General features: G+C 40.2%; 1 protein-coding gene across 1 annotated transcript in view; it reads left to right on the plus strand.

The window, feature by feature from the left end:
• Window positions 1-605: 605 nt before the first annotated feature.
• Window positions 606-12,148, plus strand: part of AGPAT5 (1-acylglycerol-3-phosphate O-acyltransferase 5) — an 85,814-nt gene continuing 74,271 nt past the window's right edge. Inside the window, exon 1 of the mRNA XM_006895021.1 lies at window positions 606-824. Within this exon, the coding sequence (XP_006895083.1) occupies window positions 606-824 (219 nt within the window). The remainder of the gene's footprint in view (window positions 825-12,148) is intronic.

Consider the following 12,148-nt stretch of genomic DNA (forward strand, 5'->3'; position numbering starts at 1 on the left):
CTTCTCCTGTTCCCACCCATCTTCACTCTGCTTCGAAAAGTCACCACCTCCCCTTCCCGCGTCCACAGCGGAGCTAAACTTCGAAGCATGCGCAGTTGACACCGCTGTGCCGAACGCGAGCCCGGCAATCAGTTACACTTCAACCGGCGCCGGGCCGCAGCCAATCAGGAGACGTCTTATTGCCCGGGAGTCCCGCCCCCAGCAGGGGGAATATGGTGACAGGCAAGGGTCATGAAGTGTAACCACCCCTGAGCCACCCGAACCCAGGAAGGGCCGCGGCATCCCATTACCCCGCGGCCGCCGGCAGCTCCTCCTTGCCGGGCCTGGGTCGGGCCCCGCGGAACCAGGTGCCGGCACCGCCCCTCGCCGAGCTCTCGCTCGCCCTCCCGCCCGCGGCAGCGCAGCCCATGCGGCTAGGGGGCGGAGGCCCGGGCGGAGGCGGCAGGTTCGCGTCTCAGGTGGCGGCGGGCGGCCCGGCGAGGTGAGGCGGCGGCGGCGTCTGTCGGTCACGGGCTCGGTGATTGGCCGCCGCTGGGTGGAGGGCGAGCGGGGTAGTTCGGGGAAGTCGCTTGGGCTGGGAGGAGAAGCGAGCGCGGCGGTGGAAGATGCTGCTATCCCTGGTGCTCCACACGTACTCGATGCGCTACGTGCTGCCGGCCGCCGTGCTCCTGGGCACGGCCCCCACCTATGTCCTGGCCTGGGGGGCCTGGAGGCTGCTCTCCTGCTTCCTGCCTTCCCGCTTCTACCAGGCGGTGGACGACCGGCTCTACTGCATCTATCAGAGCATGGTGCTCTTCTTCTTCGAGAACTACACCGGGGTGCAGGTGAGGCTCTTCTCGCTCTGACTCCGATCCCTCGCATCTGCCTTCACTCCTCTCCACCTGAGGACCGGGGGGTTATCGCAGGGTTACCGGGCGATTCTCCCAACTTCGAGCCAGTTAACTCCCTGACCTCTCTGGGTTTCTGGTAGTTCTCTTCTGTCAGGCATATCCAGACCTGAGAACACGTGCTGTCACCCACTATGGATTGAGTTTCACGTTCTTTCTTGAGGTTTGGTTCATTGCTTCACCCAGTGCGTCTCCAGTGATCACTAAAAAGTGGTGGTACCTGCTTCGCACAGAGATTACAAGTCTTACTGTGGACACAAAAGTTCTCTTCCCACCCCCCCTTCCAGTCTTGAGATAACTGCTTGAAGTAGGTGCAGATGAACTTTTAAGTAGGGCAAGCATTTGACAGTTTTGGCATTTTGCCCAAGGAGATGGTAATGCTGGAACAGGAGATGTTTGAACTAAAAAGTATGCTTTTCAAAAGTTCTTAGAAGACCTTCTATTAAAACTTATGTTACTGTTTGAACAAGAAATACAACTTTGTTTTGCATTCTTCCCAGTCTTAAGGAAGTGAATACATTTGTTACAATGGGAGCCTTACTGTAGATACAATACTTGCCAGTTTTGACTAGGTTTAAAGGTGTGGTTAATCTTTTGTTTGACTACTCTTTCTTTTGTGAATTGAATTTACAGATTGAATTTGAAAATCGGAAGCAATAAAAGTATAAGGCCCTCAGCATGCTTTGGATGTTTGATGTCCCATAAAAATACACAATTATGAATTTTTCCTTCTGATTCCTATTTCTTCTTGACCTCCCCCCCCAAAAAAAAGGATTGCCTCTTGTTTATTCCTTCCTCATAGCCATTGCAATAGTCTTTTCTTATTTGTCTTTGCTTTTCTGTCTTTTAAAAATCCCTCCCCCTCCTCACTGGAGCAGCTGCTTTCATCCTGCTGTCAAGCAGCTGTAGATTGACTGTGCAGTTGCACTGCTGCTGATGCTTGCTGACCCTGAGTTTTCCTAAATTGTAGGTTGTGTGGAGGAAGGTAAAGAAAATTTCCCTATCTTTTATTGCTTTGGAGTTGGAATCTTGACTCATAGCTGGCCCGTCTGCAGGTTTTCAGAGGCTACTAATTTCATGAGAGGAGCTTGCCTAGATTGGAACCACTTATCTTTGGGTTGGCGGCACAGCCCCCTACCTAGGAGAAAGAACCTAGGGCATTCATTTAAACGAACATCTATTAACTGTTTCATAGAAAGTATGTATAAAAGTTTCATAGACCTCTGTCCCACTTGATGGACCAAAGTTTCATGGACCTCTGTTCCACATTACTATGATATCATAGGTAGGTATTTATATCCTGTGTCAGCTGCCTTTGGGTGGTGTATGGATTTAGGAAATATGTAAAAGATCAGTCACTTAGAAAGATAGTCTGCTGGGTTTTTTTGTTCATTTTATGTGTGTGTGTGTGTGTGTGTGTGTGTGTGTGTTCCATAGGATATGATGTCAGAAATACTATTGATATTGGTTGTGCTTCATAAATCCAATTTATTAAAATGTTTATCAATTTCACTTCTTACCTTATACCCTGTTCAGTATAGGCATTCTGAACTTATTTCTTGATTTTTCAGCTGTTTTCCCCTCCTCTTTCAAATATTGATTTGGCTGTTCCCTCACCTTGTTCCGATTATCGGGTGATGATTTTCGTGAATTGGTAAAAAGAATCCTTGGTGATGTTTTTTGCAATGTGTGTCCTTTAATGGAATTTATTAGGAGTCTTAGGACTGATAGCTCTCTGATCATCAAATATAGATTGTGAATGGTGGTGTTTTTTTTGTTGTTGTTAATACTGAAGAAAAATATAGACCCAACAGTTTTTTTTTCCTTTTATTACTGACAAGGAGATATTAGTAACCAAAAGCAAAGGGGTTTTGGGTTTTTTCTTAAGTGTCATAGGTATTTTTCCAGAATTTGAAGTTCTGATGCAGAAAAGGCAAGCTTTTAGTAGTTTTGATCGCTTTAAGATGAAATCAACAGCAGATCAACTGTTTTCAATTTTTTAAGGAAAACAGATTTCAAGGAAATTCTGTCAACTAATTTGTATTTTTTTAAATCTGCAATTCATTGTTGATTTTTGTCATTGCAATGTTTTGATTGAAATTTCAGTTATTAATTTGCTAAGAGAGCTGGATTCCCTGCCCCCCCCCCTTCCTTTACTGGAATTAAAGTTTATCGGCTTTGCAAGGACATTGTAAATCCTTTCATTTATATGTCCATGTAAAACATTGCATTTCTGAAGATGTTTTAATAGTTTTAAAGGTGCTAACTTTTTAAATGAAAGGAAGTTCACCATTAAATTATATGCACTGTAGGAATATTTTTACATTTTCATTAATCATTGCCATCAAGTTGGAGCTGACTCATAGCTGACCCTCCAGCAGGTTTTCAAAGGTTGTAAATCACACAAGAAGTGATTGCCCAGATTTCTCTTGAGTAGCAGTGGTGGATTTGAACACAACTCCCTAAAGACTTATTAAAATTATATTTTTATGTGTTTTAACTTTAACCTAAAAATAAAATGATTCATAGTAGTTGTGACAATATTTTCTTTAGAAAAGCATTTTTAAGTTGAGGAGAAATAGATCCACAAAGTTCATGGTCTGTGCTTGGCAGGTAAACCTACTTTCAACACACATCCTTGGATATTCCATTGAACTCTACCTAAACATCTGCTATTGTTTATTTTCACCACTTAATTTTCATATGCATTTCAGAGGAAACAGAAAACCAATCACTGTTGCTAGAATTACTGTTAACAACTTTCAGTAGTAATTTTAAGTTCTTTCAGAACCCCTCATGAGTATTAACTATCAACTGAGTATCTTTTCACCATGTATAACATGTATTCTTTTGGAATAAGCAATCTGCAATTTTAAAGTTTTACACAGCTGAATCAGTTTTGCAGACATGGCTTCCAGACGCACCAGAAGACATGGATTCCAGATAGGAGCCTACTCTTTTGCAGGCACAGATAACATAGTTGTGTTAGTGTCTGTGGCTGTTGGAACAGATGTCATCAAACTTGGTGACGTAAAGTGAAAATTTATTCTTTCATAGTTCTGAAAGCCTAGATCTGAAGTCAAGAGAACTGAAGGCAGCATTGGCCATGTAGACTCTGGGGAAGAATCTCTGTTTCTTTTAGCACTTCTGTTGATTGCAGCTGTTCCTGGCTGTGGCCATTTGATTGCAGTCTTCCCCCACTGGGTTTACTTGCTTCATCCACTTCTGTATGTCTAGTCTTCTTATGGAATAAAATCACCTTCAACAGGCCTCTTACAAGAACACTTGTCATTTGATTTAGGATCCACCTGTGTGAGCAAGGGTAATCGCTTCATCTTGTGGTGGTGGTTGTGAGGTCCTATCTAGTAGAACTCATAGTGACCCTATGAACAACTGATCTAAGCTTCATCTTTTCCTGTGCTGTCTTCATAATCTCTGACACTCCACCATACTTGAGCAGCAGGCATTATGACAATTTGTCTTGTTGAGGGTCTCCCTCTCTTTCACCATCATCTTTATCTTCATCCTCAATTTAATCACATGTGTAAATAACATATTTTTCCAAGTAAGATAAGAGAATCTGAGACACTGGATGGAGGAGACACAATCTTTTTAAGGAGCCACCATTAAATTAATTTCAACGATAAACTTTTAAGTTTTGCTTATTCAATGTTTTGTTGTTTCTTTGTTTAACGGCTCTTTTTTTAGAAGGCAAGGGGGAGTTCTCTAGGCCAAGGTTCATGCAAAAATATTAAAATATTTTCCATTCATTTAAAATTTTTGTTTACAAATATACCTTTACATATTACTTGAAGTGCCTGAGTAAATTTTTTTTTTAATTTACGATCTTGAAGATTTGCTGTGGTTCATTTAGTAACTGATTTCTTCCCATCCGAGTACTAACCAGGCCTGACCCTGCTTAACATCAGTGATCAGACAAGATTGGGTGCATTCAGGGTGGTATGGCCGTGTAGACAGTAACTAACTTCTTATTGTAAGAAGAGGATAAGGAGTGTGGGCATGACATTGTCCTCCACTAACTCTTCAAGGGAGAACTGCCCCCATCTACAGCATGCATAGGGGAAAGCTGATCCTCAGGAGATCAGGTGGTACAGGTCCATGCTTCTGCACATTCTACCAATTCTAACACCAGCTGTCCCTTCTGAGGCTCTCACTGCTCCGTTTGGGTCTGCTAATCTGTTGAAGAGGCTACAGAGAACTCAACAGAACCATACCATAATTATGAGGTTTATTAGAGAAGTTATCAGATTATAATTCAGATTGTAAACAGAATTTAATTCTTCAGTCCCAGCACCTTCTCAGGCATGTTTGCAGGACATTTGACCTTTGTCTCTGAATCTTTAAGTCAGGTTTAGAAAGCTTTTTTAGAATGTCGTTTTGTTTTTTTTTACAGTGTCTTCCATAGCCTTCCAGCAAAGTTGGGAAAAGTCCCCAGCTCTGGATCTGGTTCCAAGTCAGCTCTTTCTCATTTCAGTCTCTGGTCCTCTGCTGTGGCTTCTGTCTGGGTCCTGGTCAGCCTCGCACTGTAGTCTCTCCTTTCTCTTTCTTGTTAGTAGTGAGATTTCTGTTCTCGTCCTCTAAACTTGCTCAGTTTTTATCTGGCTGAATGATAAATTTATCCAATCCTTTCATCAGTAATCTACACAGGTTATAAATCAGTGGCCTCAGAAAACCCATTTTGAACAATATACTAACTACACCATAGTATTCATATGTTGATGTTCTGTTAATTCTTAACTGAGTCTTAAGTTATGATATTGTGATAGTTTAACAAAAGAAACATCTGAAAAACATAAATTAGAGAAAATATAGCTTCTCTGGGAGCTCTGGTGACCTAGTGAGTAAGGACTTGTGCTACCAGCCCAAAGCCAGCCATTCAAATCCACTCACTGCTCAGGAGAAAGACAATCTCTTCCTGTGCAGTTTGTTGTTTGGGTGCTTTTGAGTTGACTACAGGTCATACCTCAAAAGCCCTCAGGCCTTGATTGACCCTGTGGGCTTCTCTCAGACCTTGACCCACCGGGCTTTGAGAAAAGGTGGGCATACCTGCATTGTGTGGGACCAAGGTGACTCTCCCACCTTCTGCACTCTGTGCAAAACTATTTCAAACAGTTTCAGTTTGCTTGGTACCAGCAGCCAGGAAATTAAGAGACAAATTGCTTTGGCAAAGTCTGCTGTCAAGGACTTCCCCAAAGTACTGAAGAGCAGTGTGGTCAGTCTGGAGACTGAGGTGCGCCTGATCCAGCCCATACTCTTTGCTGTTACTTGCTATTTGTCAGAAAGCTCGACACTGACTAGGTATGATAGAAGGAGAATTGATGCCTTTGAGCTGTGGGGCTGGAGAAGAGTGTTGAACATATCATGGACTGCTAGGAGAACAAACAGCTTTGTCTGGGGAGGGTGAAACGAGGCTTCTTCTTGGAGACAAGGATTCTGAAGCTCTGTCAGACTTACTTTGGGTATGTTGCAAGAAGGGACCAGTCCTTGGGGAGGGACATCATGCTTGGGAGGGTGGAGGAACAGCATAAGAGAGGATGACCCTGGTTGAGATGGAGTGACTCAATCACTGGGGTGGTGGGGGTAGGTGTGCCAGAGACAATGTTGGCATGGGATGGAGTAGGGTTTAGGGATGTTATTCATAGAGTTGCTATGAGTTGCAAGTGACTTGATGGCACATAACAACAACACAGCTCATAGCAGCCGTATGAAACACAGCTCCCTGTTCTGTGCCATCCTCACCATCTTTGATATGCTCAAGCTCATTGTTAACAGTCACGGTGTCAGTACATCTTTTTGAGAGTTTTCCTCTCTTTCTCTTACCCTCTACTTATCCCAGCATGATGTCTTTTTCCATGGACTGGTTCCTCTTAACAATATGCCCAAAGTGTGTGAGACAAAGTTTCACTGTGTTTGCCTGTAAAGAGCACCCTGGCTGCACTTCCTCAAAGACAGGTTGTTCCTATGGCATTCTGTGAAATTTTCAGTACTCTTCTCAAACACCATAATTGAAAGATAGTAATTCTTCTTCTGTCATCCTCATTCATTGTCCAACTTTTAAATGCATAGGAAGCAATTGAAAATACCATGGTGTGGGTCAGGCACACCTGACTTTTTTTAAACTGACATCTTTGTGCTCTTTGTAATTTGGAAAGGTCATTGATTGCAGGTTTTCCAAGTGCAATACCTTTTTTGATTTCTTGACTGCTATTACCATGGGTGTTGCTATTAATAGCATCAATTATTTCTTCATCTAGCATGATGTTGCCTATTGTTTCAGTGGTGAAAGTTTTTGTTTTCTTAATACTGAGATAAAACCCATATTGAAGGCTGTAGCCTTTGATCTTTTGCAGCAGTAAATACTTCAAGAGTTCTTCACTTTCAGCAAGCATGGTTATGTCATGTGCCCAATGCCTTCCTTTAATCCTGATTCTACATTCTTTTTCATATAGTCCAACTTCTGTAATGATTTGCTCAGCATGCAGCTTGAAAGATAGGAAGAAAGGATGCAACCCTGAGGCAAACTTTTCCTGATTTTAAACCATGTGATTTAGAGCCTCTGAGAATCTACTGCAGGGACATCTTAAGAGTCACTTCTGACTTGATGATAATGAGTTTGTTTATAGCTTCTAAGATAAAATTTTATCTTATTCAAAATGTTGAGTATGTTAGTGTTTTTTTTTTTTTCTTTTTATGGTCATCACTGTGAAAGCTATCCTAAATAATGTAAATGTTAATTTGAATGTAGGATACATGGAGACTTAGACAAACAGACCATTGCATAATCTAGGGTATAAGACACAAGTCACAGATCATATAAAGAGAAAATGGTGAGTACTTGGAGAGAGTGTTTACTAGCTTCTGTAACTACATGTACAGTTGAACAAACCATTGCCTGGTCCCTTACCACACTCATGATCATTTGTGGATGCCACCATTCTGATCCATTAGAAATGAACCATGGCAGGTTTTCAGAAACCACACTTTATTTTTAAAAAAATCTGTCTTAATCTGGAAATTCTACTGAAAGCTGCAGAGGATCAGAGCAACACTGAAGCCTCCACTGACAGAGGGGTGGTGAGTGCACATGAGGTGCATTGGCCAGGAACCGGTCAAGGGTTTCCTGCATAGGAGGCAAGATTTTTACTGTAGAAACACCATTGTCCTCAGGAAGTGGTTAGAAATTGTAAAAAGGAGTGATCACAAGTTGATAATTGAAATCTCCAGTTAGACTGATGGACTGCTGGAGTTATCCTAGATGAGATAGCTGCAAAACAATGGTCGGTCTGATAATGTGTTCAGCTAGACTACTCATATCTCTTCTAGTGATTCATACTTTAATTGAAATGTTGTTCCAAGTTTATCACAGAAATAACAAAGGCCTCTTATCCAGAGACCATTTAGAATTGTTTTTTTCTAGAGTGCTGTTTCATAAAAAATAATCCTCAATTCTCAGTAAGTTAAATTTGTATTCTTTGTCTTATACAGGCAGTCCATCTATTAAATCTTGCTTAGAATCAGAGAGAGAACCTTAAAAGTTGTTAAGTCTAATTCCTTTTAATCATGTCTGAATTCTTTAATTTCTGCCAAAATGTTGTCTTATGTCTTCTTGAATATCAGTAGTCTTAAAGAGAATGTGAATTGTATGTATCCTTGATTTTATTCTTTGCTTGTCATGCATGTGAAGGCTTGAAAAGACCTACCATAGCTAGGGAAGATAGAATTGGACAGTTTGGCTGTGCTTTTGCATTTACTTGTTAAAGCAGAATGGTAAAAGTGTGTGGTAGAGTAAACAGACTTTTCCCGATTGAAAAACAACTCCCTGATTGTGCAGTGGTTAAGCATTTGGCTTAACTTAAAGATTGTCAATTTGGAATTCACCAGCTACTCTATGGGATAAATGAGACAGTCTGCTTCCATATAGATTATAGCCTTGCAAACACTGTGGAACAGTTCTGCTCCATCCTCCAAGGCCACTGTGCGTGAGAATTGACTTGATGGCATTGGGTTTGGTTGATTGCAGTTTAAGATCTTGGTAAACTTGGGAGACTTCTAAGAACACTTGAGAGTGTGTGTGTGCGTGCGCGTACGCAAGCGTGTGCACGCTTCAGAGTTAGCTCTGATGACTGGCAGCTTTACATATTCTGAGGTCCTCCATCAGGCAAGTGATTGCTGGTTTGCTTGAGGCCGTTACAGATTGTGACAGTCTGCCTGACCAAGAGTCATTCTTGCTCTTTTTGGCCTTCCTTCCACTTCACCAGATACGATTTCTGCTAGTGGTTGGTCTCTCTGGAAACATGTCCAGAGCAAGCAAGTGTGCTGTTGGGATCCATAAGGCTTTCATTAGCTAAGTTTTGGAAGTACATTGCCAAGTCTGCCTTTATAATCTGTCAACTGTGGCCAACTCTTCTGGTATTTGAAATGTCAGTGGTATCATAGCAACACTACAGGATGGCAGACTGGCAGTGAGCAAAGAAGAAATGTACTTAGAACCTTAAGTTTACATCTTCTGTATATTGAAATATCTGTTAAATTTTCAGTTAAGTTCTTAGACATTAAACATCATTTTATAACAATAAATAATTCAGATATATAATCAAAAGGAGTTATACTAAATGATTTACAAGTTTGCTTTATTGATTGTGAGTAAAAATGCTTCATTTAGTAAAGAGCTTGTAGAGCAGGATGAAGAATATAGATTTAACTCCTTAGGAATTTAAGATTGTGAACAAACTAGTTCTTTCAAGTTGCATTCATATAGCATTTCAAAATGTGTCTTATTTTTTGAAATCACAAATACATTAAAATACTCAAATACTATCAAAGTATTTTTAGAAAGCTAATTTCCCCTAGACTTCTTCACTTTGTAACAGTTCAGATTCCTATCGTTTTCTTTCAGGGAACTTTTAAACGTGTGTTAAAATCTTGGTCCTGTGAACGTGATCCTGGTTGAAAACAGATTTTTCTTTTGTTAATGCCCTTTTTTTGAGGCCATACAAGAAGGGTGGGTCCTAAATCGAATCACTTCTACGTTATGGGTTTGTTTGTTTGTTTGTTTGTTTTTTTTTAAATTTGTTTGTTTGTTTTAAGCAGAATAAGCAGAGGCACATATAGGGGAAAGATACACTTGAAGGTAGCTACACTTGACAGATACAGCTATATGCCCAGGACTGCTAAGAATTGTGGTAGCAGCTGAAATAGATCCATGTCCTGAATTCACACTTCTTTCCCGCTGAACTCGGAGAAAGGAAATTTCTGTTACTTAAGGTCATCACTTGTGTTTTTGTTATGGCAACACTCTTGTTGTCTACTATCAATTGACATATAGCTGATCATCCATCAAGTTTTCAGAGGTAGTAAATCACATGGGACGAGCGAGATTGTGCATTTTCCCCCGTGGAGCACTTGGTGGATTCAAACTTTGTTCCTTTAGATTGGCCAACACATCTCCTTACCACTAAGCCACCAAATATATTTACATGTCTGTGGAGACAGCTGTGAGGGAAAACATTTTATTAAACAATTTCATTTTCCTCATTTTTCAATTTGTCTGCGTTTTAGAGGATACAAACTAAGAGTTGCATCTTCATGGAATTAGAAGTTCATTTTTCCTTTATTATTTTCCCATTATTATAATTCCTTAAGTAGTGGTTGATTAGGTGATTCAACACTAAGTAATGACTTTTATGCAGGATCCCAAAAACCTAAAATTCTTTCATCTATGCATATGCATCAAGTACCAAGGGATGCAGTGAAGATAAAGATGGGTAACCCCTTATGGAGCTCACCTTATAATGGTAGAGACAGACAGTAGCAAGAAAATGAAATTGTGTGAAGAATGAGGGGATTGGAGAAGGTTTCCATAAAAACACAACCTTTGAATTCTGAAAGACGTTAAAGTAATTCAGGCAGTTCTAATCCAACAGCTGCCTTTCAGGAGAGGAATGGGCAATTTCCTGTGTTGCCTCCAGCCTCTAAAAACTCACTGGAGGGTCAACTATGAGTTGGTTCTGATGACATATAACAACGTTCATGTGTGTTGTGTTAACATATATACTGTTAACATTAACAGCTTATTTTCTGTATGAATGTCACTTTTCTAGGATTATAACTTTTTGGACATTGCCAAAAAAATTTGACTTATTTTTCATAAGAACACAAGGGGAGTACATGCTAGAGGGGATTCTAGTACTAGTTTCTGTAGAAATAGAACTCTTTTAAGGTATGGACTATTAGGTAGTCTCATTAGTTAGCATGTTTTGATCAAACGGTGTCTGAAAGTCTAGTGAGTCTGATTTCATTCTCTTCTTAGACAGACACTCTCAAGAAAACGACAGAATGAGTAAATTTAGAGATCTTATATAGGAGGGAATTCAGAAACAGCCATTGAGATAGAGAAACTAACTGATCAACAAAAATAACAGACCAAACCCACTGCCTCACTGCAACCCTCCATCAAATTTCAGAGACTAAATATTTCTAGGAGGAGATGGCTCATCTTTTTCTCAAAGAGCAGCTGGCAGATTCAAACCATCATCCTTTCAGTTTTCAGTGCTGCACATTACACACTATACTACACCACCAAAGTGCCTAATGCACTTGCATTGGATTAATTTTGTTTCTTTTCTTTCTCTAGAAATTAACAGTAACAATTTTTTTAAATGAAAATGTAGCTTGAATATTTTATTGGAACATAACAAGCCTTTACATTCTAAGGGAAAATGGAAAATGGACCTTACTGAGATAAAGAATTCTTTTTTTTTTTTTTTAACAAAGAACGCTGTATATTTGTGTCCCTACGGTATTGCTCTGCTGTGTTGAAGGTCCAGCTTTCAGGATACTAACGAGGCAGTCATCGAATAGTTTGTACATTATGAGAGCAAATTGAAGAATATATAAAAATGTATCCACTGGAGTGTCAGCTATGGGTCAGTAACAACAACAATCAAGATAAGATGAAAGTAATCATCTAAGCATTTTGTGAAACTGACAGGTGAAAGGTAAATACATTTGTTTGAATAAGTTGAGTTGTAACTAGGTTTTCTCTTGGAATGAAGATAATTATTTGAAAGGTCTTTTCACTGCTCCTCAATTAATGACATTTAAAAGGCAAATTTTTCCTTTTTTTATAAGGAGACATTAGACAAATTTTTTAGATAATTAAAATTAAACTATTGTGAAGAATATATCAAAATATATTCTTCACCACTGGACCAATTAATTGGCAGCGTCAGGATGGATGG

This window comes from Elephantulus edwardii, unplaced genomic scaffold, assembly GCF_000299155.1.
Source record: "Elephantulus edwardii isolate Elephantulus edwardi_28Jun2011 unplaced genomic scaffold, EleEdw1.0 scaffold00154, whole genome shotgun sequence".
In the NCBI taxonomy this organism is placed as follows: Eukaryota; Metazoa; Chordata; class Mammalia; order Macroscelidea; family Macroscelididae; genus Elephantulus; species Elephantulus edwardii.